The sequence below is a fragment of the Gossypium raimondii genome, chromosome 7 (assembly GCF_025698545.1).
Source record: "Gossypium raimondii isolate GPD5lz chromosome 7, ASM2569854v1, whole genome shotgun sequence".
Lineage (NCBI taxonomy): Eukaryota > Viridiplantae > Streptophyta > Magnoliopsida > Malvales > Malvaceae > Gossypium > Gossypium raimondii.
This window is the reverse complement of record NC_068571.1, coordinates 34,354,975-34,380,135: the sequence shown is the minus strand read 5'-3', so window position 1 is coordinate 34,380,135 and position 25,161 is coordinate 34,354,975. Positions and strand designations below refer to the sequence as shown.

Genomic DNA, 25,161 nt, shown 5'->3' with positions numbered 1-25,161 from the left:
TAATATATAAACTAAAAAAATCAGTAATGTATCCAAAAAACTTTAAATTATTTTAAATAATAGTATTTTAATTTATCCATTTTTAACAAATATTTAAATTATTTTAAATCCCTGAGTATTAGCGGCGCTTACTTAAAAACGCCACTAAATCCCCGAAAGCTCAGAAAACGGTGTCGTTGGGATTAAGTATTTTTGTGGCGCTTTCCCAAAAACGGCGCTAAAGCCCTGAGCTTTAGCGGCGCTTACTTAAAAACGCCACTAAATCCCCGAAAGCTCAGAAAACGGCGTCGTTGGGCTTAGGTATTTTTGCGGCGCTTTACCAAAAACGTCGCTAAAACCCTAAGCATTAGCGGCGCTTACATAAAAACGCCACTAAATCCCCGAAAGCTCAGAAAACGGCGTCGTTGGGCTTAGGTATTTTTGCGGCGCTTTCCCAAAAACGCCGCTATAGCCCTAAGCATTAGCGGCGCTTACTTAAAAACGCCACTAAATCCCCGAAAGCTCAGAAAACGGCATCGTTGGGCTTAGGTTTTTTTTGCAACGCTTTCCTAAAAACGCCGCTAAAGCCCTGAGCATTAGCGGTGTTTACTTAAAAACGCCACTAAATCCCCGAAAGCTCAGAAAATGGCGTCGTTGGGCTTAGGTTTTTTTGTGGCGCTTCTCTCAAAAACGCCGCTAAAGCCCTGAGCATTAGCGGTGCTTTCTTAAAAACGCCGCTAAATCCCCAAAAGCTCGAAAAACGGCGTCGTTGGGCTTAGGTATTTTGCGGCGCTTTCTGGAAAACGCCGCTAATGCTTATTTTCAGCAGCGTTTTCCATGAAGCGCCGCTAATGATCGATCTTTAGCGGCGTTTTTTATCCAACCGCTGCTAAAAACGCCGCTAAAAGTCTGTTTTGGTGTAGTGTATACCGTGAATCTTTTGAATATGGCAGTTTATTATAGGGATTTGTATAAAGCAATATTATATGGCAAAAAGAATAGCTGTTTTTAATTACTTAAATAAATTGTAATCAACAAAATTTTAGGGATTAGTATAAATAAGTTTACAATTTAAATATTTAATCTTTTAAAATTGATTTATTTAAATATGATAGTAAATGATTGTTGTAATATAAAATATTTAAGGTTTAAAAATGGTTTTAGTAAAATTTGCCTAACAAAATAAAATATTTTACCTAGATCTATTCAAATACTCAAAATGTTAGTTTTTTTTCATAAAATCAATCCTTTTTTGAAAGTATTTTAGTAAACAAATAAAACTTTATTCTTTTTCCTTTTAATTATTTTTATTCCTTTTCATAAGTAAATACAAATACAAACAAATAATAATTTATGCTATAATTAGAATAATTTTAGATTTATAATTAATTATAATATTATTTAATTGTAGTATAAAAATATTTTGATTTTTAATTTCCTTTTCTTGTTTATATAAATAAAAATAATTTTATTAAAATTATTTTAAAATTAACAAACTACTTTTTAAAAAGTAATAAGATAGTTTATAATTTAATAATGCTTATTTTCTTTCTTCCTATTATTCTTTTTCGAAATAATATTCTACTTCAAACTAGAACAAAACTAAATAAATTTATTGGCTTATAAAACTTTAAAATATGTATATTTAAAATTTTTATTATACTTTTTATCTTATTATTTGTTTATAATAAATGCAAATAAAAGTAGGTAAATTTTTTTTTTTTGGTATTCTCCAGATTTGTTTTATGAAAGTTCATATTTGAGGTTTGTGGTTGTCCCTTCTAATAATGTCATCTCCAAGGTTCGATCCTACATTTCTTTTTTAGAATGCAATGTGTCTTATCACTGCAAACAACACTTGTTGTAGGTAAACTATATATTAGGTTGTATAAAATTCATTTTAACTAATTTAATTATAAAAATAAATATTAATAAAATGAAAATAATAAGTTTATAAGTAATGTAAATAAAAGTTCATACTCCATAAATATTTTTTACATAATAATTTATTCAAAAAGAAAAAAAAGTTGACAAGAAAAATAAATATTTGTTATGAATATTTTATTAAGTGGATGTTCATCAAGATCTAGATAGGTTTTGATATACTTTAAATTCTAATAGTCATTAGAAGTAGAGTTCTATTTCATTTATATTTCGTATGTCTATAAATATAGACTTTGGAGAAGCATTGTAAATATTCTCATTGATCAATAAAATACGCTCTCTCTTTTGCTCTCCTATTTTATTTGTTCTTTACTTTCTGTCTTTTTATTTTATATTATCAGTACGATTCTCTTTTATTTTATAATACGGTCACTCCAAATCTGTTGCTCAAGTTGTTATCGATTGTCTTCTAGAGCTATTGCAATTTCAGTCTTCAAATTGAGGCCTGCGCACTATGGGTAATCATTATCCAAAGAAATTTATATAATCCTTATGTGGGTGATGACAATGATGTTAAAGATCTTTAGGTATATTTTACTATGATTTATTTATTATATCATGTTTATTATAATTGGAGACTAATCATGACAGCGTGAATAAATAGATTCTGATTTGAAATCTACGAATATTTACGATGGTGATTATGAAATAAAGAATCTATTGGGACGTTTATAAGTTCGTCCTAATAAATCTATTGCATTCCCTGAAGTGAACGAAATCATAAAAGAAAATAAAAACCATTATTCCAATATTTGGTAGTACAAAATTAGTTGAAAGCTCTAGAAGTGCTAATATATTAATATCTTGTGATGGTTAATCCATTGGTTTTAAAAAATATTCACAAATTTTTTTGTGCAATGATAATTTGAACCTGATTATTCATAGGGTAGATGAATTTTTGAATTATTTGTTGATATAACATATAAGATAAATAGTGTCATGTATATTAGCATGAAGTATGAAGTGCATGTGGATTACCACGCGGATTGCCACACCAGTATTGTTAAAAAATTAATGTTTTAGTCAACGTATCGTTAGAAAAATGATTTGATTCTTTTTAAAAAATTAATGGCTAAATTTAGCTAAACAAACAGATAAAGACCAAGTTGACAAAAGATGTAAATCTTGAGGGGTAGATTTATTATTATGCCTATTATATATTATATATTATATATTATTTGTTAAGGATAAAAGTTATGATAAATTATTTATTATTAATTAAGGATAAAAATTATAGAGTAATAATTAAAAAATATTTTGAATAACTTAAAATTCAAAGTTTCCTCAAATGCTTAAGATCCATACTTTAGAATAATATATATGATTTAAAGGACTAGTTAATTTAATTCAATATTATATATACTCATGTAAATATGGGCTCCTTAAATGATCCGCCGTCGTCGACAACCATTTAAGAGGTTAGCAAGCGGTTTGTCTCTTCGCCCCTGTCAGTATCCAAGCTATTTCCTCTGGTTTCTACTCCCTTTCATTTCCATCATCAAAAACTAGCTAGCTGCATCAAACATGCACAACCCTAGAGTAAGCTTTAGGGCATTTCTCCTTCTTTTTCCCATTTCAGCGTTCGTCTTAGTCTTACTTTCGTCCGCAGTAATTCTAAAAAAGAGCCCCAAAACCACACAAATCGGGCATTTTCACGTCCACAATCATCTCCAAAGAGCTTCCTCAGCTTGCGATGGCACTTTGTATCCCGAACTTTGCGTCTCCACCATTTCCGTTCTTCCAGATCTCGCCTCCAAATCCCTCCCGGAACTCATCTCTGCAACCTTGAACCAAACAATGCACGAGGTCAGACTCTCCTCTGCCAACATTACCAACATTGAGAAGAAGCTCAAAAGTTACAACACATTGGAAGAGGCGGCCATAAATGATTGCCTTGAGCTTTTTGATAATACAATGGCGGAGCTGAAAGTGGTCCGCTCCGGTCTCGGCCCGAAGGGATCATCAGTCTCCGAAAACTACCACGACCTGCAGACATTTTTAAGCGCGGCGATGACGAACCAGCAGACGTGTCTCGATGGGTTCGCTCGTAGCAGCGGAAATGTTAGGAGCATTATAAAAAAGGGCCTGCACAATATCTCTCATCATGTGAGCAACTCTCTTGTGATGCTCAACAAAGTCCCTGGAGTCAACAAATCGAAACCCGAGGTTTTCCCTGGATATGGACGCGTGAAAAATGGGTTCCCAACATGGCTATCTCGGAGAGATCGAAAACTTCTACAGGCTTCATTAAATGAAACCAAGTTCGATCTGATAGTTGCCAAGGACGGCACTGGAAACTTCACCAACATCACCGACGCTGTTTCCGCTGCTCCAAACAACAGTGACACAAGGTTAATTTTATGCTGCGTTTGATATGGTTTGAAATTGGGAAAATGAATTAATTAATGAAGTGGCTAATGAGCTGGTTTGTTGAATTAGCTAGGTTTGTGATATATATAAAAGCCGGCGCTTACTTCGAAAATGTAGAGGTCGATAGGAAGAAGACAATGCTGATGTTTGTGGGAGATGGGATCGGGAAGACAGTGGTGAAGGCTAGCAGAAATGTTGTTGATGGCTTTACCACTTTCCGCTCTGCGACAGTCGGTAAGTTTCATATAATTTTCATTTTTCATTTTTTCCTTCACTATAATGCTTCCCTCACGAGTGGGAGAATCCTTACGGATTTGGATCTACTCACTTATTGGACACTCGATCCTGTCCAATCAGAAGTGGACTGCCATTCTGACGTGTCACTCTATTTTTTTTTTCACCTCACATTTTTAAATAGAATTTTAAAAACGTAAATTATACGCTATCAATTATTTACCATAAAAATATACCATAACTTTTTACAGAATCGAGATAAAATTTTTTTAGTTGAATACGATTTTGTTAAAAGCCGGTTTAAATTATGTAAAAAAATAAAAGGGTTTAAACTAAAATCTTAATTTTTTGGAGGGGTCGGCAATATAAATTTTTCACTAATTAGTGGGTTAAAAACTTAAATTAAGTAACTAATTATTCTAAAAGCCTAAATTTACAGTTATCTCATTTTACCAACGTCATTACCTGCCCTTAACTTCTATAGTAATTTTTTTGTCATTTTAAAAAATTTTGAGTTAATATTATAAATATTTTAATTAATTAATTAAAATTTACAAAATATATTAGAAGTTATTCACATATTTTTTAAGAATAATGATAAATTTAACACTTAACATTTACATCTTTTATCAAATTAAGTCCTTATTTAAGGTTTTTAAAATCAAACCGGTGGTCGAATCGGTTAAGCCACCAGTTTGTCAATCCAACCAATCCGTTTGGTTTAATTAAATAAATCTTTAAAAATTCATAAAAAATGATTAAAAGCCCAGTTCAATCGATTTTTGCCTATTCAACTTATCTATACTGGTTCTCGAGTAAAATAGTTCAATGCCCTTCTGCGAATTAGTACCCCAATCGGCTCCCGATCCAACTAGTCCAATTAGTCGATCCAATCCGGTTCAAACAACCTTGCACTTATTTTTTAGTTAAATTTAGTCATCAACCTTTTAAAAGGTGTAGAATTTGACTATGAACCTTTTAAAAAAATTAAATTATTTTTTTAATTGTAATGCAGACTTAAACATTATCATTTTAAACATGGCAACCAACATTGCAAATCATGTGTACTTCATGCTATTTTTTAAATTTTAATAAAATTTAAATTATTTATTGACATGATATATAAGACAAATAATACTATATCAATATGAAATACACATGAACTACCACACGGGTTGTCATGTCAATATTGTTTAAAAACAATGCTTTAGTCAACATTTCCATTTAAAACAAAATGATCTCGTTCTAATTAAAATATTGATAATCAAATTTAACATAAAAAAGTAAAATTCAAATTAACAAAAAAAATCTAACAATTAAATTTGATATTATTTCAAAATTTTTAAATATATATTGTCTCTATCTCAAAAACTCGTTAGATTTTGACTTTCTAGTGGCCAAATTTTTAACTTTGATTTTTTATTTTAAATATATTGTCTATAAAAATTTAAAAAATTGAATGTAGTAATTTTGAATATATTTCTTATAAAATTTAATAAATTAGCATATTTAAAATAATAAAAGTTAAAGTTAAAAAATCAATTCTGACGGCTGAAATAAATTTTTATTTTTTACCAATAATAAGAAATAAAATTTTAAAATTTGCACAGAGGATGGTTTATAAAAAAATTTGGCTATTATTTAGTCTCTTAATGATACCTATTTTTACCTTAGTTCCCATTTTATTCTTGTACTATTATTTTGGTCTCAGTTTATTCAAAAAGAATTAGCAATAACAATATAATAATATTTTTATTAGATGTGGGTAATTTTAAGATAAAATGAAGTAAAAATTATAGTTCAAACAGTAAAATAAAAAGAAAATTAAGTAATAAATGGAGGAATATATATAATTGAAAGGGTAAATCAGTGAATTAAGCCGATCTTTTTCTTAATTTTTTTTATAAATATGTCGGTGGCGTAGGATTAGAACACGCATCTCCTGATGCCCGTGCGTTCCAGACAAAACCAAGTGCGTTAACTATTGATGTCGTCGGGGATCTTTAAAACTTTAACGAAACAGTTTCTCACGTGCTAAGTGGGCCTGTTCATTGCCTTTTTTTAATTTGCTTTAATCATTGAGCAGCCTCCCTATTAAAAGTCAACTTTCTTTTTCCGTCTTTGTTTTTTTTTTTTTGTTTGAATCTGCCTCAGCTGTGGTGGGAAACGGATTCATAGCCAAAGGGATAACCATTGAGAACTCAGCAGGTCCAAGCAAACACCAAGCGGTGGCTTTAAGGAGTGGCTCTGACCTTTCTGCCTTTTACAAGTGCAGCTTCGTTGCCTACCAAGACACACTCTACGTCCATTCCCTTAGGCAATTCTATCGCGAATGTGACATATACGGCACCGTTGACTTCATCTTTGGAAACGCAGCTGCGGTTTTCCAAGCCTGCAATTTATATGCTCGGAAACCTAATCCCAACCAAAAGAACATTTTCACAGCGCAAGGAAGAGAAGACCCTAACCAGAACACTGGGATTTCGATTCTGAACAGTAAGATTGCTGCTGCTGCGGATTTAATACCACTAAAATCATCGTTCAAGACGTATTTGGGGCGACCCTGGAAAGAGTTTTCCAGGACTGTTATTATGCGTTCCTACATTGATGATTCGGTGGATCCTGCTGGATGGTTAGAATGGAATGGGACATTTGCCTTGAGTACCCTTTATTATGGGGAGTATTTGAATAGGGGGGCCGGGTCAAATACGAGTGCAAGGGTAACTTGGCCTGGTTATAGGGTCATCAATAGTTCCACTGAGGCAGATCAGTTCACTGCTGGGGCGTTTATACAGGGAAATGATTGGTTAAATTCAACTGATATTCCATTTTCTCTCGGTTTGATACTTTAGAGCTAAACGTCACTTTCCTTCTTTTCAAGTTATTTGTATGTCAATCTACTAGAATTAATTTTTTATTTTCAAATAAATGATTTTGCTTTGTTTATACAACTCCTTGGCAATTCATCTGAGACTTGCCCTTCCAGTACTAGTAGTGATTCCCGCCTTGCATTCAATCTATTAAACATATTGTAATGTCTATATTTTTCAACAATCTCCCACTTGGACCACATATATATATTAATTACTTTATAATTATATATCATTATATAACCTTATGAGCTCAAAATTTTACTAGTATATCCAAAAAGTATTCCAAACAATCTCGTCCATTAATTATGTTAACATAGAACCAATGCGCTTTTGTTACATATATCATAACTAAATCCATCCCTGATCACGTATATTAACACAACCAAATGACATAGATCAAGTATGGATGTATAGCATGGAAATTACATGCAATACAATCTAAACATGTCTATTTCCAATTGGTCCTCCTTAAACCTTAGTGAGATCAAACCTTACCAAAACCAGAGTGTGAATAAACCAAATAAATTTTATTTCTGCAGAAATAAACTTAATATCCGTAAACTGAAATAACTAAAAATGTGTCTATAACATAAAAGAATTTAAAAGTACAAACTCTCACTAAAATCAAATATCCTTAAATGATATATTACACCCATATGAGTAATGTGCTCATGAAAAACCTTGGGTGTAGTCCCTTAGTAAGCGGATCCGCAATCATGGATTTTACCCTAATATGCTTTATAGGCACTTAACCACTCTAAACTTTTACTTTAACAACTAGGAACTTAAAGTCTATGTGTTTTGACTTTCATGTGCTCTTGTTGCTATTGGAATAAATGACTACAAATTATTGTCACAATTTGCACCCTAGTGACAAAATTTTGCATCAATATTCCATCAAAATTAAGTCTATATACTTGATGATCTCTAACTTATCAGACCTCCGATATGTGAGCATGTAATCTTTTGTTCTCTGAAGATACCTCATAACCCTCTTGCTTGCTAACCAATGGTTCATACCAAGGTTGCTTAAATATCTGCCTAACATCCCAAAAATGTACGCAATGCCCGTACGCATACATACTTGAGCATACATTAGACTCTACTCTTGAGACGTAGGGAATTTTATGCATTTCTTTAATCTCAAAATCATTCTTGTATTGGTCGAGACTTAACTTATTATTGACAAGCAGTATGTCATTAACATATAAAATCAAATATAGAACCTTACTCCCACTGAACTTGTGGTATATACAATTATCGACCAAACTCATCTCTAAACTGAATGAGATAATCATTTGGTAAAACTTGTAATACTATTGATGAGAAGTCTGCTTAAGCCCATAGATGAAGTTCTTTAATTTGCAAATCATTAACTTTGCATCATTAGACACAAAGTTTTCTAGTTGTACCATATAAATGTATGATCAATGTTACCATTGAGAAACCATTAACTTAATATTCATTTGATGCAGCTTAAGGTCAAAATATTCCACTAAATCCATTATAATCCTTTCTCTAATGGACATTTTTTAATGACATTCGTTCTTGAGTTTGTTTTTCTAGAGCAATTACCTTATCTTGAATAGGGAGTTGTTCAACATTGTCTTATTGAGGTTCTGGATTCACTTCCTGATCAATAATAGGTATGAGAACTAGAACATCGTCAAAAGTGATAGCATGAACTGAGTTAGAATTCAATTCCTCCTCAAAAACAATATCTCTAACTTTATTTCTCCTTCCAAACTCAACATCCTCAAAAAATATTCCTTATTGTGAGATCATAAAACTCATAGCTCCTAGATCGCTCAAAATAACCAACAAAGTAGCTTTTTACTGTTTTGGAGTCCAATTTTTTTTAATGTGACTTATATGGCATTGCCTCAAGTGGACATCCCCAAATGTGAAAATACTTTAGACTAGGTTTTTGACTTGTCCAAAGCTCATAAGGTGTTTTTGCAACTGCTTTAATGGGTATTCTATTCAAAATGTAAGTTGTTTTCTTTAGAGGCACTGGCCAAATGAGCACTTTCACACTTATCATGTTTTAATTTGTAAAGCTTAATTGATAATTTTTTCCATTATGGACTAAACTGAATAAAATGTAAAATTGACTGTAAAAATAAGAAACAAGAGGTCCCTAATGTATAGTAGTGAAATCAGAATTCAATTTGAAGCTTTAAAACGAAAGTTATGTTAGTCCTGATTTTAGGGACTAAATTGAATAAATTACAAAATTTGTATAAATTGATAATTGAATGTGAATTTGTTGATTATTGATAGTGCTATATGTTTTATGTTAATCTGTAACTAACGCCAACTGAAAAATGTCCGAAGACATTTTGATAAACAGAGCATTATCAGTTTGAAAAATGTCTTACCGAAAAAAAATTGGTAAGGCATTTTACGGGGATAAAAGAATAATTTTATATTGACTGAAAAACCTTTTTTGTTAATCATCCTATATTTACATTAAACAAATATCGAATAAAACTGAAAATAAAAACTTTTACCTCAAAGGAGGAATGGAGTCTAAAAAAAACATTGGAAAAGCAAATTTTTGGAAGCAAGTAATCTTTGTTTCTCACGTTCGACCATATTTGTATCCTTTTACAAGGTTGGTGGCGAATTTATTAACGTTCAAAAATACTTCAGTTAAATGAAATCTACAAACTTGGTTTATTTAATTAATTAATTAAATTTTCTGGCACCTGTCCATCAGTGCGGATGATTCTATTCTTATTTCATGGGAAAAACAAAAGAAACACTGTTAGAGACATAATTGGATTGGAGTAAGGAATTGACAAGCAAAGCTAGCAGCAGTACCACCAAACCTAACCAAAACCAAATCTGTCTCTTTGCTGCTGAATGTTGTTTTCGAACATCCATCACGACAAGCTCCTCAGTTGCTATCTTCTTCTTTTCGTCAAACTTGGTTTTAGCCAAATAATGATATGTTTCTATCTTGGCTGTTTTGGGTTCCTCCTTGGATTTCATTTGGTATTCTAGATAGCTAACATTCATCTCATTCTCTTTGGATTCAGGTGACAGGACCCCCATCATCTCTGCTGGCCAAATTACCTCCGTGTTAGGTTCTGGGGAAGAGCTCCATGCTCCTTCTGAGCTTTCTTCTTCCATCCCTGCAACATTTTCACCATTCTCATCTTCTGTTGAAAGTGGTGATTGCAACAATGAGTCTTTTTCTTCTTCTGTTGAAAATGATGATTCCTTTGTTGAATACTCTCCATCGTCATCATCATCTTCTTCTTCTTCTTCTTCTTCATCAATTCGGTTATCTTCCACCGAAAATGACGATCTTAGTGGTGAATATTCTTCTTCATCTTCGTTTTCTTCTGCTGGATGTAATGATTCCATCAATGGATATTCTTCGTTTTCTTCTGCTGGATATAATGATTCCATCAAAGGATATTCTTCATAATCTTCTTCCCCTGCTGAAATTGATGATTTATCGTCTTCTTTTGATGACAAAGACGATTGCAGTGTTGAACTTTCTTCAGCCATTGGCTGCTTTGCATCTACATGATCCACTGCTTCATCCTCTATCGTTATTTCAATGGTTTCCATCTCCAAAGAGGCATTGCTCTCATTCTCCACCCCATTCATTGGATTATTCTCAGTGTCACCTACTGAAAGTGAAAGCTCTTCAATATCGCCGTAGCCACCGGTCATTGCATTGCTTTCTTGCTCTGCATCATGGATGAGAGTCTCTTCCTGACCACTTACAGACTCCTTTCTTTCGCACTCAATCGTATTCTCTTCCTGAATAAAACATGTAAAGGTGATAAAGAACCTAGAATGTTAATGTTACACTGTTTCATAGCTGTGCTTTGGGGCAGATATTATAAGAAATAAAGAAAAACATATTACGAATTAACATAGAAAAATAAATTCCAAAGGCAGCAAAGGCGATATGGGCTTTTCTTTACCAGTGTGATCAAACTTTGGGTGAAGACCAATTTGGAAGTTTCAATTTCAGCAACACCGATCTTTGATGTTCCATGATTTGCACAACTGCAAAAAAAAAATTAATAATAATAATAATAATAATAACAATGATCGAATTGATATTCCCATGAACAGATTACCATCAATTCCATTTTATAAGATCGAATATTATGATTTGAAATACTAACCATGAATTATGATGTAGAGTTGAAGAGGAATCCTGAAGGATAAAACGTAGCCCTTCACCTGCATCTTCTTCTTTGCAAGAGTCGGTAGCTTCCACATTCGCCGTCTCCTCCTTATTGGTGCTAATATCTTTCTTACTACAACTACTTTTCTTGATCGAAAATGCAGCAATGAGGCTTGCAACAGCCAAGGCTCCACCCAAGGCAACCACCCTTTCGATACCCCCACCACCGCTACTCATGCTTATTAACCAAGCTTTCTTTCTACCCTGCCGACAACTCCCATTCTGCTTCTCCTCCATAAGATTTTTTTTATTTTTAAAATTTTTTATCTTGCTATGGCGTTGTGATTAGAAGGCAAAGTGGGAAAGGGATTCTATTCTTGAAGAGAGGAATAGAGATAGAGAGAGAAGGGATTGACCTAGGAAAGAGTGAAGTATCAAAATCGGAGCTTGAAGCGGACATTACCTCCTGATTTGGCAATTCAGCATCTTAATTTTGCTTCACACCCGTTCCACTCTTTGAGATTCCCTTGGTTTTACGCTTACCCTCTCAAAACAACACGTAAACCGTTGAGGTCAAACTGCCCATTCATTATCTCTAGGAAAATAAAATAATAAGGCAGGCAGGGCACCAATTGCTCCAACTGTAGTTGGTATGAGAACAAATAACTTTACCTAACATTTTCAACAATTCAATACGATCACCCTCCAAAAAAAAAAAAAAAACTAACCGTCGGTGCAGCACACAATTTTCATGTGAGGCATGCTCAAGAGTATGACTGCTTGGAAAAGTCGGGGAGGTACTCGAATGGATGTATATTAATTTGTTCTTTCTTGAAGTTACGAATATTTTATTAATAGAAATTGAATTAGCTGATGTTTATTGAGTAAAGTGAAAAGAAAAATTTCGACTTGGAACTTTGTGTTAGATTTGGATGTCACGTTTATAACAAGAAAAATTATAAGTTATTATTTATTTATTATTAAAAGTTAGCTTAAATTAAAAATGATATAATACGGTTAAAGTTATTTACTTTTGAATTATCAAATAAAATATGAGTGAAATATGTGTAAATATTCTAGTAACTATATTTTAATTATGATAAGCTAGTTAGACAAGAAGCTAAATATTTAAAATTACATAATAATATTATGGTACTTAAATTATATATAACGTAAATTTTTGACATCTCCTACGTAGGAAAGAGTCTTTTATGCAAAAAGGAAAAAAAACTTATTTGCTAATTTTGAGATCAAAATCACACGTTTTAAGGATTTCAACATGCCAATAGATTTAAATATGCTTTCACATCAATTTATTTTTCTTGATGATCTAATATGACATACCTCCTCGCACACTAATGTTTTATGAGGCCTCGTATATCTACATACACAAGTTTTAGTAGTTGATTTACCTTTATACTTTGGCATTAAAAGATCTCATGGTCAATTTATATTCCAAGCAAGACTTGCATTGTGAAAGATTCATCTCTTAAAGTGAACTTAAAGTTTCATATTTCACAAGTCTAGTGATTCTTTCTTAGTTAACGTGTCAATGTATTAAATTCCACAATCTATTGTCCTTGATATTGTTCAGACAATAACTTTAGATCAAGACAATCTCATTGAACTTCCGTTCAAGTATAAGAAATCATTTTAGAAGAATATTGTAATAGCCCGATTTTTAATGGTGTCGGAAACGACAATTTCGGAACCTCATTTTCATAAACTGGCTCTATAAATTTCAATATTTAATATTTAATAAATACAAGGTTAATATAGAAATATATTAAAGTTTGACCTAGTAAATTTGTTGAATTGATAGTTAATTAAGGTACAGGAGCTAAATTGTAAAAGTCTCATCATTATAAATTTTTAAATTGCAAAGAGATCAAAATGGTAATTAAATCATTTTGTTTTATTCAATAGTGGAAATGGACGTTGCCATCCACTAACTTTGCCTAATTAAGATTAAAAATAATTAATTAAATATTAATTAAGTTAAATGTGATTAATTAAAAGTTAAACAAAGTATATAAAGAAAATGATGATTGCCATCTTTTATTTCTTCCTGCTCCATCGAATGAAAACAAAAGAAAACCTAGAAGCCATTGTTAAAGCTTCAAAGCTTTCGGTCTTTAAATTCTAAAGTAATTCAAGTCATTTTTATGTTTTTGATGTAACGTTCTAAATAATTTATTTCTATTTTTGTAAGTATTTAACAAAAATGTATATTTGTTTTAGTGGCTAAGTATTTTAGGTGTGTATATGAGGTTTTGGGTTCAAGTCTCCTCATGCCAAAACACTACACCAAAACAGAGCGCCGCTAAAAGTATTTGCGGCTTTTTTAAAAGCGCCGCTGTTGCAATTGCCACAAACGTTTGCGGCGCCGCTATAGATCAGGACATTTAGCGGCGATTTTTCCACAAATGCCGCTATAGATCAATACCTTTAGCAACGCTTTTCACACAAACGCCGCTATAGATCAATACCTTTAGCGGCGCTTTCGACACAAACGCCGCTATAGCTCAAGACCTTTAGCGGCGCTTTCTCCACAAACGCCGCTATAGATCAAGAGCTTTAGCGGCGCTTTTCACACAAACGCCGCTAAAAACATATCTTTAAAAAAAATATTTTTTTTAAATAATATTTATTTCTATGATAAATATTATATTATGTTTTAAGGATAAATAAAAATATTATTTAAATGAAATTTTCTACGAAAATTTTAACTTTAAAACTAAATATTAATGAATTTAAATTTAGAATTTAAAATAATAAATTAATAACACAATTAAAATCCAAAAGTTAGAACTCTTAAGTAAAAATAAAATTTAGAATCAAAACTAAAATAAATAATACATATGCAAGATAATAAAACATACAATTCATTTTCTTAATCAAGTAAATCTTGGTAATAAAAGATATAATACATTTACTTAATCAAGAAAATCTTGTACATCATTGAAGTCACACCATCAAATCTGTACCCATAAAACTTATACTCCTCCAGCCACCATCTTGCATTTGAAAGAAGATACATCAGTACCTAAAGCAACAATTAAGAAATAATATTTACAACTGGAAGGGAGGAAGCCAAAATCTTTAAACAAGCTATTCATTAAGAAATAGCTTAGTGTGACAATAACACCTAATGCTATAGAGAGAAAGCAGAACGAAAGGTAGAGAGATTGTACAAATGTGCCAATGGCATTAGGGAAGCATTTCCAATTCAAAACTGGTTAGATACTGCAAATTATAGAATTTAGAGACAAGAAGGTTGTATATTTCCCAGGCAGCTAGCTTACGCTTGATCAACATTAACCGTTTGCGCAGATTATTACATGGAAATATAAACATTTATAGACCCCCCTTTTTTTTTCTTTTCGGGCAAAGATGCATATAGTACATAGAAATGTATCTTATTGCATTCAAGATGCTGTAAAGAAAAACATAAAAAAAACAAGCCAAAATATATGCCTAAACACAATCCTATGTCTAACTCCAAATAATAAGTGAAAACAGAAAAATAAAGCCAGCAAATGGATTCGTAAACATAAGCACTAGAAAAAGTAGAAACACATACCACATAAATCGTTTACTTTCTTTGCCATCTCCTTGATCTCCTTTTCAACTTTTTTTATGCTGGTTGAATAAGGTCCTAATCCCTGCCAGGAAAAAAAAAAGAGGAGTTTCTATTATAGCTGCCCAAAAATCAATATAATAAAAACTAAAAAATAAAAAAAAGGAAAGATAAAAAATGATGCAGGGCTCAAATGGTGAATGACAAATAGGTTTACTTTTTTAACTAATGTAAATCCTTGCCGTCGATTTCAAAGATGATAATTGCCAGAACAATCAACTTCACAATGTTGTTTAAGTAAAAATCAAGAAAGCTATCTGATCTAACTAGTCATCCGAGCAGGTAACCTCTTCGCACACTGTTGAAAGAAGAGTAAATAAGGCAACTAGATCTATAGCTCAAAATAACCAGCCTCAATTCCATTCAGAGCCATGCTATCCTAATGATCAGTCTTAAGATACAAACATTAAACACAACGCAGCAGTCATCACTTGCAAAGAACAGAATAGAGGCGAACATTTGAGAACAAACAAATTTTGCAATGTTTCGTATCTTTTTCAATCCATCATCAAGAAAACTCGAAAAAATTGCAGGAGAACTAACTAGTAGCTAAAACAAAGCTTCAAGGTTAATTCTTGAAAATGTCACCGAAGCTAAAACCTAAACTTTAGAAATATTCTCTGCTTATTAAGAAATGCCATCACCACCAAAACTAGTATAAAGAAAGATCTAGTGTGATTATCACAAAATTAAATATCAACTACTCATAGTTAGGAAATTAAAATGCACAACAATCACCTTATACATATCATAAATGAATCTTCATCCTGTAAACAGAACAATTCATATAGTGAAGAGAAAGAAACAGGATGCTCAACTTTGACGAATAGAAGACTGCACATGTAAAGAAACCTTCTCCTGTAAAATGTATTTTATTAAAAAACTACTACTTTACTTTCAGTCCTAATGCCTAGGAGGAAGATTTATTCTAACAAGTCTAGAAAGAAATAGAATATAAAATAAGATCCCACATATTATAGCATTGAATGAAGATTTTATAGAACTTATTATGATCCTCCTTCACAATTAGAAAAACCATATGCAACTGAACTTGTGGAAGAGTTGACTAACAATTTGCTACATGCCAAGGAAAAGGGAGATGCATACTGGGCTACTCATTCCAACATGTGACTCATAAATTCTAAGTGATTTTAGTCTTTTTGGCCGGGTGTGTTTGAATACGTACTTTTCCTGTCACAAGAGCAACATCATTAGTAACAAAAAGATAAAAGACACATATAGCAGACTGAACTAAGTTGATCTTGCCGTGCAGCAATTAAACTGGAAGAGAAAGAATGTAATTTAGAAACTGACTTATATATGAAAGTGAACCAACTGAAATTGTTTTCTTAAAAACACTCCATTGACATTAAAACAAAACACAGAATTTATGCTTATTTTTATTAACTATTTACTATGTGAAACACTCCATTAACATTAAAATCACTATTTTTTTCTTTTGAGAACCAAAATTCAAATACTTAAATTGCTTTTTGGTTAAATTATTTGGTTAAATTACCTGCGAGGTCTCTGTATTACTAATACAACCAAAGCAAATCCACTTAGAAAATGGTTCATCTAATCCCGTTAATGCAATTATAAACTGGTTTCACATATATGCGCCTAAAAGAACTACTATTTAAGCAAATATAATTAAGAAAATACCGCCAGAATCCCCATTCCCGTTGACAAACGACGCACCTACAAATTGATAGAAAAAGATCAATATTACAACCAAAAGATTTAAACTTTAAGCTCTATTTCCTCATATACCTGAGCTAGAAGTGCATCTGAATCATTAGCTTGCTCCCCCGATTTTTCGAGTCCCTTCACCAGTGACTGCCAAATCAGGAAAAAAGGAGTTAAAAGCTAAAATTAATAGACGAAAAAGAATGAAAAGTAGAAACCTAGTCAATCAACACAAAATCCAAAGGAAAAATATTTGAATCATACGGCAGGGAGAAACTAGCAAATCAAAACAAACAAAACGATCAAAACTAACCTGCAATTCGCCTAATATGTCCAATAATTTACCGTTTTTCAGGAGGACAGTACCCGTATAACCTGAAAACGAAATTAACAAGTTGAAGTCAAAATTAAAACAGTAAGAAAAATAAAAAAGAAGAATTGAAGTAAGAAATTCAGTTGGAACGGTACCGGCGCCGGCTAAGATCAAGATCTTCGACAAACCTACTCCGGTTTGCATAGCCATGACAGTGTTTTCGAAAAAATTAATCATATAAAAAACATAATATGTTGCATTAGTAAGGAACAAGAAAAAGACGTTTCGGAGGGGGGAAAGTTGGGATTAGGAATTTTAGGGGGAAAGTTGGGGATTTCGGAGGGGGAATTTTTATAAAATGGTGCTAATTTTTTTAAAGAAATGTTTTTTGTAGCGTTTTTTATAAAAATGTCGTTATTTCACTTTAAACAAAATGATGCCGTTTTGTTATACTTAAAATTTTTTATTTTATTTTTTTAATAAATTAATTTATTTTTTGCGGCATTTTTTTATAAAACGCCGCTATTGCTCACTATTAGCGGCGTTTTTTTACCGCAAAAAATTTTTCATTTCAAAACAAAATGACGCCGTTTTGCTATGCTAAAAATTTTTTATTTTAATTTTTTATAAATTGATTTACTTTTTGTGGCCCTTTTATAAAAGTGCCGCTATTGCTTACCTTTAGTGGCGTTTTTCTCGAAAACGCCTCAAAATTTTTTTCATTTTGAACAAAATGACGCCATTTTGCTATTCTAAATTTTTTTATTTTGTTTTTTTATAAATTGATTTATTTTTGCGGCGTTTTTTTTTAAAACGCCGCTATTTCACTTTAAACAAAATGATGCCGTTTTGTTATGCTTAAAATTTTTTATTTTATTTTTTAAATAAATTGATTTATTTTTTGCTCACCGTTTTCCAAAAAACGCCGCAAAATTTTTTTTCATTTGGAACAAAATGACGCCGTTTTGCTATGCTAAAAATTTTTTATTTTAATTTTTTATAAATTGATTTATTTATAAAAGCGCCGCTATTGCTATTTTTTATTTTAATTTTTTTCATTTTGAACAAAATGACGCTATTTTTTTTTATATATTGATTTATTTTTTGCGTTTTTAGCTATTTCATTTTGAACAAAATGACGCTTGTTTTGCTATTTTGATTTTTATTAATTGATTTATTTTGAACAAAATAATTTTTATAAAAAACAAGTACTCTCAAAATAAACATTTTAATAAGAAAACAAATGATAAAATGGTTGTAATTAATTATTAACTTAGAATTATCTAAATTAAATAATTACCTATATATCCATATCATTTTATTCATTTTATTTTTGTATTTTTTCTTATAATTTGGTCCTCTCCAAAATAAATAATTATGCATAAATATCCATATCAATCTATTACTTTTTTAACTTATTTATTAATTCTATTTAAACTAATATTTAAATATATCAAATGATTTAGATTAAATTTTTTAAATATAAAAGCATTAATTAATTGAATAAAATTTTATCATTTAACAAATCTCAAGTAAACCTTAACCTTAAACCCTCTAAATTAACCATTCAATACATATAAAGTCTATCTATTATATATCTCTTAAATAATTTAAACAATACTCATAATTTCAATATATTTGATTTATTATTATCTATTTTACAATTATATAAGAACATATTTAAAATATAAATTAAAAAAATAATTAATCTAAACTCAAAACCTTAACTCGACCCCTGAATCCCTAAACCTTAAATCCCTAAACCCCTAACCCTTAGCATCTAACCCCTAAACCCCTAACCCCTAAACATTAAATCCCAACCCTTAAACCATAATCCCTAATTCATAATCCCTAAATCCATACACCCTAATTCTTAAAATATTAGTTATTAAACTGGCCTTAAATCTTAAATTAATCATATACCCTGAACTAAAAACCCTAAACAAATTTATTATTATCTCTTTTACAATTATATAAGAACATATTTAAAATATAAATTAAAAAATAATTAATCTAAACCCAAAACCCTAACTCGACCCCTGAATCCCTAACTTTTAACCCCTAGCACGTCTAACCCCTAAACCCCTAACCCTCTAACCCCTAAACCTTAAATACCAACCCCTAATCCATAATCCCTAAACCCATACTCCCTAAACCTTAAAATATGAACTCCTAAACCGGCCTTAAATCTTAAATAAATCATATACCCTAAACCAAAAACCGTAAACAAATTTATAATTATCTCTCTTACAATTATTTTAAATAATAGCATTTTAATTTTTCCGTGTGTTTTATTTCAAATTATTTCTACGTGTCATTACTTTTTTCTGAAGATTTTAAATATTCAATTAGAAATAAATTGAATTTTATTTAATATGAATAAACCAATTAAGATAAAATATTTTTAGCAGCGCTTTCCGAAAAACGCCGCTAAAGACCTGCGCATTAGCGGCACTTTCATAAAAACGCCGCTAAATCCCTGAAAGCTCATAAAACGGCGTCATTGGACTGAGGTGATTTTGCGGCGCTTTCCCAAAAATGCCGCTAAAGCCCTAAGCATTAGCGGCGCTTTCATAAAAACGCCGCTAAATCCCCGAAAGCTCATAAAACGGCGTCGTTGGACTGAGGTGATTTTGCGGCGCTTTCCCGAAAACGCCGCTAAAGCCCTGAGCATTAGCGGCGCTTTCATAAAAACACCGCTAAATTTTCAAAAGCTCAGAAAACGGCGTCGTTGGACTGAGGTGATTTTGCGGCGCTTTCCCAAAAACGCCGCTAAAGCTCTGAACATTAGCGGCGCTTTCTTAAAAACGCCGCTAAATCCTCGAAAGCTCAGGAAATGGCGTCGTTGGGCTTAGGTTTTTTTGCGGCGCTTCCCCAAAAATGCCGCTAAAGGCCTGAACATTAGCGGCGCTCCGAAAGCTCACAAAACGACGTCGTTGGGCTTAGATTTTTTTGCGGCACTTCCTCCAAAACGCCGCTAAAGCCCTGAGCATTAGCGGCGCTTTCTTAAAAACGCCGCTAAATCAAGAAAAGCTCACAAAACGGCGTCGTTGGGCTTAGTTTTTTTTGCGGCGCTTTTGACTTATTTTCAGCGGTGATTTCCTTAAAGCGCCGCTAATGATCGATCTTTAGCTGCGTTTTTTATCCAAACGCCGCTAAAAGTCTGTTTTGGTGTAGTGAAACTTTGTTATTTTTTACTCAAGCCTTGTTCTTGGTGGGTTGGGTTATATTTTGTCTTTAGTAAATTCATATCAAAATGAGCCTATTGGTTTAAGTGGTAAGGAATTACTGTGTTGGAGGTTTTGTGTTTGAATCCCTATGTGAGCAAGGGTGATAATTTTTGTGTCGGGTGTTTGAGGTTTGGAGAAAGTGAAATTCTAGGGGGTTAAGGTGGTCAGTGGATGGAGTGAGGGGGTTGTTAATTTTGATTTTAATTTATTTGTTTTTATTTATTTTGTTTTTTCAAAATTTCCTCTGTCTGACTTTTTTCTTCTTCTTCTTCTCTTCTCCTTTATTTTTTTCTCTCCTGAGTAAATTTCTTTTCTCTCCATCCTTCAATCCTTGATTTTTATTAAACCGTGTGTTTTGTTGGTTGATCGGCATTGTGGTGCACTTGTCACTTTATTCTGTCCCAATTCTCGATTACGATTTGATTCGGTAAGTCTGAGTAGGTGTAGTTATTACTTTTGGTTGGTGATTCTTCTTGATGGTTCTCGTTAATGCCATTTAGGGGAAGATCAAGAGGCTCGAAATCATCTGGCGGTGACTTAGTTGTGTGGAGCTACCGTTGTTCGATAGAAGGTAAGGGTTTGGTTGTTAATGGAATGAGTGGAGCGACTTGGTTTCGGTTTTAGTATCGATCTAAGTGAATAATTTAGTGATTTATCGGTCAATTTTAGGTGCTGAGTGGCTCGGGAGAGTTTTCGCATCAAAACCGTACCAGGTGTGTTCCCAAAATGTAAAAAATCGAGTTTCAACGAAAGCTAAAAAATCTTTCTGTCAACGCCATATGGGTGTGTGCCTGGCCGTGTGGTTGGCCGTGTGCGAGGCACGGCTGTGTGTCTGACGAAGGTGCGGCTGTGCGCAAGACATGGCCGTGTGATAGTGTGAGTGTGGCCGTGTGGGCCACACGGGCTAAGCCATATTGGGCGTGTGGGCCACACGAGCATGTGGGTTTTGGGCCAAGCCGCGTGGGCCAAACGAATAAGGCCAATCTGGGTGTGTGGGCCACACGAGCATGTGGGCCCATAACTCTAAAATTTTCCCTAGGGTCACACGGGTCGTTTCAATCGACTATGGACCTATCGTAGGGTCAGTAAGAGCTAACCAAACCCTATTTTGTATGCTAGGATATTCTGATAAACTGATCTGAGTAGGATACTATATGTATGTCTGATCATACTGTTTAAGTATGCATGTTGTCTGTATATAAGTATGTTAAATCCGTTAATTCCGTATCTGTATTTTGTATCTGTGCTTGGGGTGGGTTTTGGTATATGTGGAGGAAGTGATCTGTACGGCGACACTTCGCCTATATAACTAGCAGCTTGACTACATATTATCTGTAATGTATCACATCAACACTATATGTTGTGTAGGGATGGGTGGATGTTTTTAACCCCACATGGTATGATGGGATGGTCAGAGATGGTGTGTAAAGGATGGGGCTAGGACCCACTGTATCTGTTCTATTTATTTGATTTTGATAACTGCATCTATTATGACTTAGTTCCAAATCTATATTTGACTGATTATAAAATCTGTGTATGTTGCATGTCTATTTCTATTGGGTTACTCACTGAGTTTACGAAAACCTACACCTGTTTGTCTGTTCTGTTCAGGTAATCCACAGACTTAGGCGGATTGGTGCGACGGAGTCTCACGGTGACCACAAGTTTGTGAATTGACTTTAAATATGGTTTTTAGTTATTTAAGGATTATTTTTTGTAGTTTTTGTAATTATTGGACTCTCCAAACTGTTTGGTTTTTATTTTGGTTTTCTATTTCGTTTTGACTCTTTATTTATGATGGTTGATTGGAAACATGGTTTTTACGAATTCAAAGGTTTTTCTGAAAATACGAACTGGATTTCTAAAATATAACGGTTTCTAAGACCTCCGCTATAAATTATGTTTTGGCAAATGAATTAATTAAATAACACTTTCAGTAATAGTCATAAACGAATATGGGTTATAAAACTTGGATAATTTATCAAAATGACTCTATTTTCAAAATCCTTCTATGTAACATCTCCAGATTCGGCCATAACATCTAGGTCAGGTTGGGGTGTTACATTTGATGTCATGGAAGCTTGATTTAGCTAGCTCATGTACCAATTTGCAAAACTGTTAAAGTTTTTGAAAGTTTACATTAATGATTTCCTGAAGAAATTGGTATTAAATTGTTAGATTTTAAGCTTAGATGTGAAAAAAAGACCAGATTGTAATGTTTAATTACTAGTTTTGCCAAAAAGGGCTAAAGTGTATAAATTGAATATTTGATGTGAAATTTCTGTAATTATAGATAGTAGAGAGTCCTAAAAGGATGTAATTGAAATTAGTTTCAAAATCAAAGCTCAAAATTGAAAAGTATAACAATTTTGGTTTTAGGGACTAAATTGAATAAAATGAAAAACTTTAGGGGCATTCAGAAAATGAGATTGAATTGGTTCATGCATATAATGGGATGTTATAAAATGTTTAGAATTGATAAATTGAACTGAATTATTGTATAGATCGAGAATTGAACCAAACCAAAGATATCGAGGAAAAGTCAAAATTGTTGATTAGTCCTTAAAGACTTGTTTGTTTGTTGTTTTGCTAGGTAAGTTCATATGGAACTTAGTATTTTATATCATGTTATGATTTAATTGTGTTTACTTTTCTTATTAGTTTATTTAAATGTGAATTTGGTGATTTTTTGCATCAATTGGACTAAATTGTGAAGTGAGAAATATATAGTATTTATGAACATGTATAAGGTACCAAAATGGAAATAGAATGTTTATAAGATCAATAAGACATGTATATACTGTTACAGGGTTTGAAATGATACGATTACAGTAATAATACCCGTGTGAACTTAGTAAATGATTAGGATACGTATGGCAGCCATTAGGGTCAAATATGAAAATGATCAGAGATTTACATGGTTACACGAGATCCAACATTTGTTGTGGATTCTTGATTTATATGTATCGTTGGTTTAGCTTGGACTGATAATCTCGATACGTTGTTAGCTTATGTGAGCAAATTCATAAACATCAGTTTGTGTGAGCAACTTTGATCACTGTCAGCTTGTGTGAGCACTATAATCCCATGCATCTAAGTTCAATTTACTAAGGTTCTTTCGGGCGAAATTGATAACCTAATGAAAATGAAATTGTTGAAATGATTTGAATATGAATTGAATTACATATGCTTTCAAATTGAATATTAATTGGTTGGTACATGTTATTAATTGAATTGTTGTGCATATATGACTTGTGTTATAAGTTTTGATATGTAAGTGGACTAACCTATCAGTTGTATTTGTTGATATGCATATGATACTATAAAGTATGCCAAGGGATGCCATATTGAATGCCAAAGTGTTTAAATGTTTAGTTTGTTGTGATGTCAAGGTAAGTTAAGTAAATTTCATATGAGCTTACTAAGCATTCAATATGCTTACCCTGCTATTTTCCCTTTCCTTGTAGAAGGTCAACTTGCAGAACATGTCATGCGAATCAACGAGAAGCTCACACTATCCTGTTATTGATTCAGTAGCTTTTCAATCATTTTAAAGTTCGATTTTGTGGCATGTGCATAGGTGTTTGTATATGTTAACTTGGAATAATAGTTTTAGTTTGAAACTTTACTAATGTTTGATTTTGGTAAGGTTAATGCCTAATTGTATATGTATTTTTTGATAATATGTTGAGATATGTGGTGGCAAATTGAAATGGCATAAATGGGATAATTTAGTATGTTTTAAGAAGTTTGAGATAGGTAAATGTTTGGAAATTATCAAATGGTTTGGTTTGAATACCATGGTATTGGAATGATATGTTTAATGGTTGAATAGGTGGTACAATTAATTCACTTGTGACGTTTATGGTGTTATTTACCTAAATCCTAAGTTAGTCACCGGCAATGCATATATAACTTATGTGCTTTGATATAAGTGGATGCTTATGCTCTAAAGATGATCGAGCCTGTAGCCAATATGTTGGGTACATGACTTGTGTATGACATGGCTTTACTAGAAACAATAGAATTCATAGCTCGATTAAAGAGTTAACGACATCTTCTCATTGGCATTGAGTGGATTGATAAATATGGAATGTGGTCACGGGTTGTTTGTCCTCAAACAAGCAATTTATCACAATCATTAATTGATAGTGATCATATTAATCATTAAGAAGACACAATAGTGACAATGAGATAAAATAGGATTGTATTGAGTGATTCAATTCAACTCAAAAAACCAAGGATATCATTTGAGGGTAACACACACATGACGAGGTCATTAGACAAAGCAGTTGGATGAATTGCGTTCATAAAGAGTATACAGTAAGGAGTTTTCAATTAGGACACTTCTTGTGAACTGTCTCGATGATTAAGTAAATTGCAAAATAATGGAACAATGCTTCTGGACATAATTGCAATTACTCGAGCCTAATTGTATATGCCCGATTAATCCCTCCACTAGCTCAACAAAAGCTCGATCAAATTGCATTTGAATTAGAAGAAAATTCTATGACTTTGGATATAATTTAATTGAGTCGATTTATTCGATGTGGAATTAATTTAGACAGTCGTGAGAATTGTTCAACTAGAGAATTTGATTAAAGAATTTTCTTGAAAAATTAATTTGGAAAATCTTAGTGATTTTTGGGAAAATTAATTTTGATCAAGTAAAATTAAATTAATCAAATTAATTAAAATTAATATAATATTTTTGGCAATTAATTTTTAAGTCA

At 32.3% G+C, this 25,161-nt stretch overlaps 3 protein-coding genes across 13 annotated transcripts; 1 reads left to right on the top strand and 2 right to left on the bottom strand.

The window, feature by feature from the left end:
* Window positions 1-3,240: 3,240 nt before the first annotated feature.
* LOC105794455 (pectinesterase) lies at window positions 3,241-7,478 on the top strand. The gene is made up of 3 exons (XM_012623634.2): window positions 3,241-4,274; window positions 4,367-4,527; window positions 6,682-7,478. Exons 1-3 carry the CDS (start codon window positions 3,448-3,450, stop codon window positions 7,377-7,379), a joined length of 1,686 nt encoding a protein of 561 aa, XP_012479088.1. The 5' UTR covers window positions 3,241-3,447; the 3' UTR covers window positions 7,380-7,478.
* Window positions 7,479-10,055: 2,577 nt separating this feature from the next.
* Window positions 10,056-12,163, bottom strand: LOC105794460 (uncharacterized). The gene is made up of 3 exons (XM_012623643.2): window positions 11,555-12,163; window positions 11,348-11,432; window positions 10,056-11,180 (listed from the first exon to the last, which is right to left on the bottom strand). The coding sequence occupies exons 1-3, from the start codon at window positions 11,851-11,853 to the stop codon at window positions 10,140-10,142; spliced, it is 1,425 nt and encodes a 474-aa protein (XP_012479097.1). The 5' UTR covers window positions 11,854-12,163; the 3' UTR covers window positions 10,056-10,139.
* A 2,184-nt stretch (window positions 12,164-14,347) lies between these two features.
* Window positions 14,348-17,558, bottom strand: LOC105794479 (uncharacterized). Of its 11 annotated transcripts, none has more exons than XR_008197550.1 (9): window positions 17,354-17,558; window positions 17,199-17,260; window positions 16,970-17,035; window positions 16,862-16,897; window positions 16,304-16,387; window positions 15,935-15,963; window positions 15,354-15,494; window positions 15,140-15,221; window positions 14,465-14,602 (listed from the first exon to the last, which is right to left on the bottom strand). XR_008197550.1 is itself a non-coding variant. In XM_052633134.1 (8 exons), exons 1-7 carry the CDS (start codon window positions 17,433-17,435, stop codon window positions 15,184-15,186), a joined length of 408 nt encoding a protein of 135 aa, XP_052489094.1. In that variant the 5' UTR covers window positions 17,436-17,558; the 3' UTR covers window positions 14,348-14,602; window positions 15,140-15,183. The 11 variants fall into 11 exon arrangements, 6 of the variants coding, with proteins under 6 accessions (XP_052489094.1, XP_052489095.1, XP_052489092.1 ...); XR_008197551.1 differs by having other exon boundaries at window positions 14,465-14,573; XM_052633134.1 differs by lacking the exons at window positions 15,354-15,494; window positions 15,935-15,963 and adding an exon at window positions 16,015-16,054 and having other exon boundaries at window positions 14,348-14,602.
* Window positions 17,559-25,161: the final 7,603 nt, after the last annotated feature.

What these genes read in the sequence shown, in the direction of transcription:
- LOC105794455 (XM_012623634.2), top strand. Translation starts at nt 3,448, where the DNA reads ATGCACAACCCTAGAGTAAGCTTTAGGGCATTTCTCCTTCTTTTTCCC. An exon ending in CCAAACAACAGTGACACAAG is followed by an intron (nt 4,275 to 4,366) that starts GTTAATTTTATG and finishes TGAATTAGCTAG; the next exon opens with GTTTGTGATATATATAAAAG. An exon ending in TTTCCGCTCTGCGACAGTCG is followed by an intron (nt 4,528 to 6,681) that starts GTAAGTTTCATA and finishes AATCTGCCTCAG; the next exon opens with CTGTGGTGGGAAACGGATTC.
- LOC105794460 (XM_012623643.2), bottom strand. Translation starts at nt 11,853, where the DNA reads ATGGAGGAGAAGCAGAATGGGAGTTGTCGGCAGGGTAGAAAGAAAGCT. An exon ending in ACTCTACATCATAATTCATG is followed by an intron (nt 11,433 to 11,554) that starts GTTAGTATTTCA and finishes TTTTTTTTGCAG; the next exon opens with TTGTGCAAATCATGGAACAT. An exon ending in CCCAAAGTTTGATCACACTG is followed by an intron (nt 11,181 to 11,347) that starts GTAAAGAAAAGC and finishes TGTTTTATTCAG; the next exon opens with GAAGAGAATACGATTGAGTG.
- LOC105794479 (XM_052633132.1), bottom strand. Translation starts at nt 17,435, where the DNA reads ATGATTAATTTTTTCGAAAACACTGTCATGGCTATGCAAACCGGAGTA. An exon ending in CGGGAATGGGGATTCTGGCG is followed by an intron (nt 16,388 to 16,861) that starts GTATTTTCTTAA and finishes CTCTTGTGACAG; the next exon opens with GAAAAGTACGTATTCAAACA. An exon ending in GAAAGTAAACGATTTATGTG is followed by an intron (nt 14,574 to 15,139) that starts GTATGTGTTTCT and finishes TTCAAATGCAAG; the next exon opens with ATGGTGGCTGGAGGAGTATA.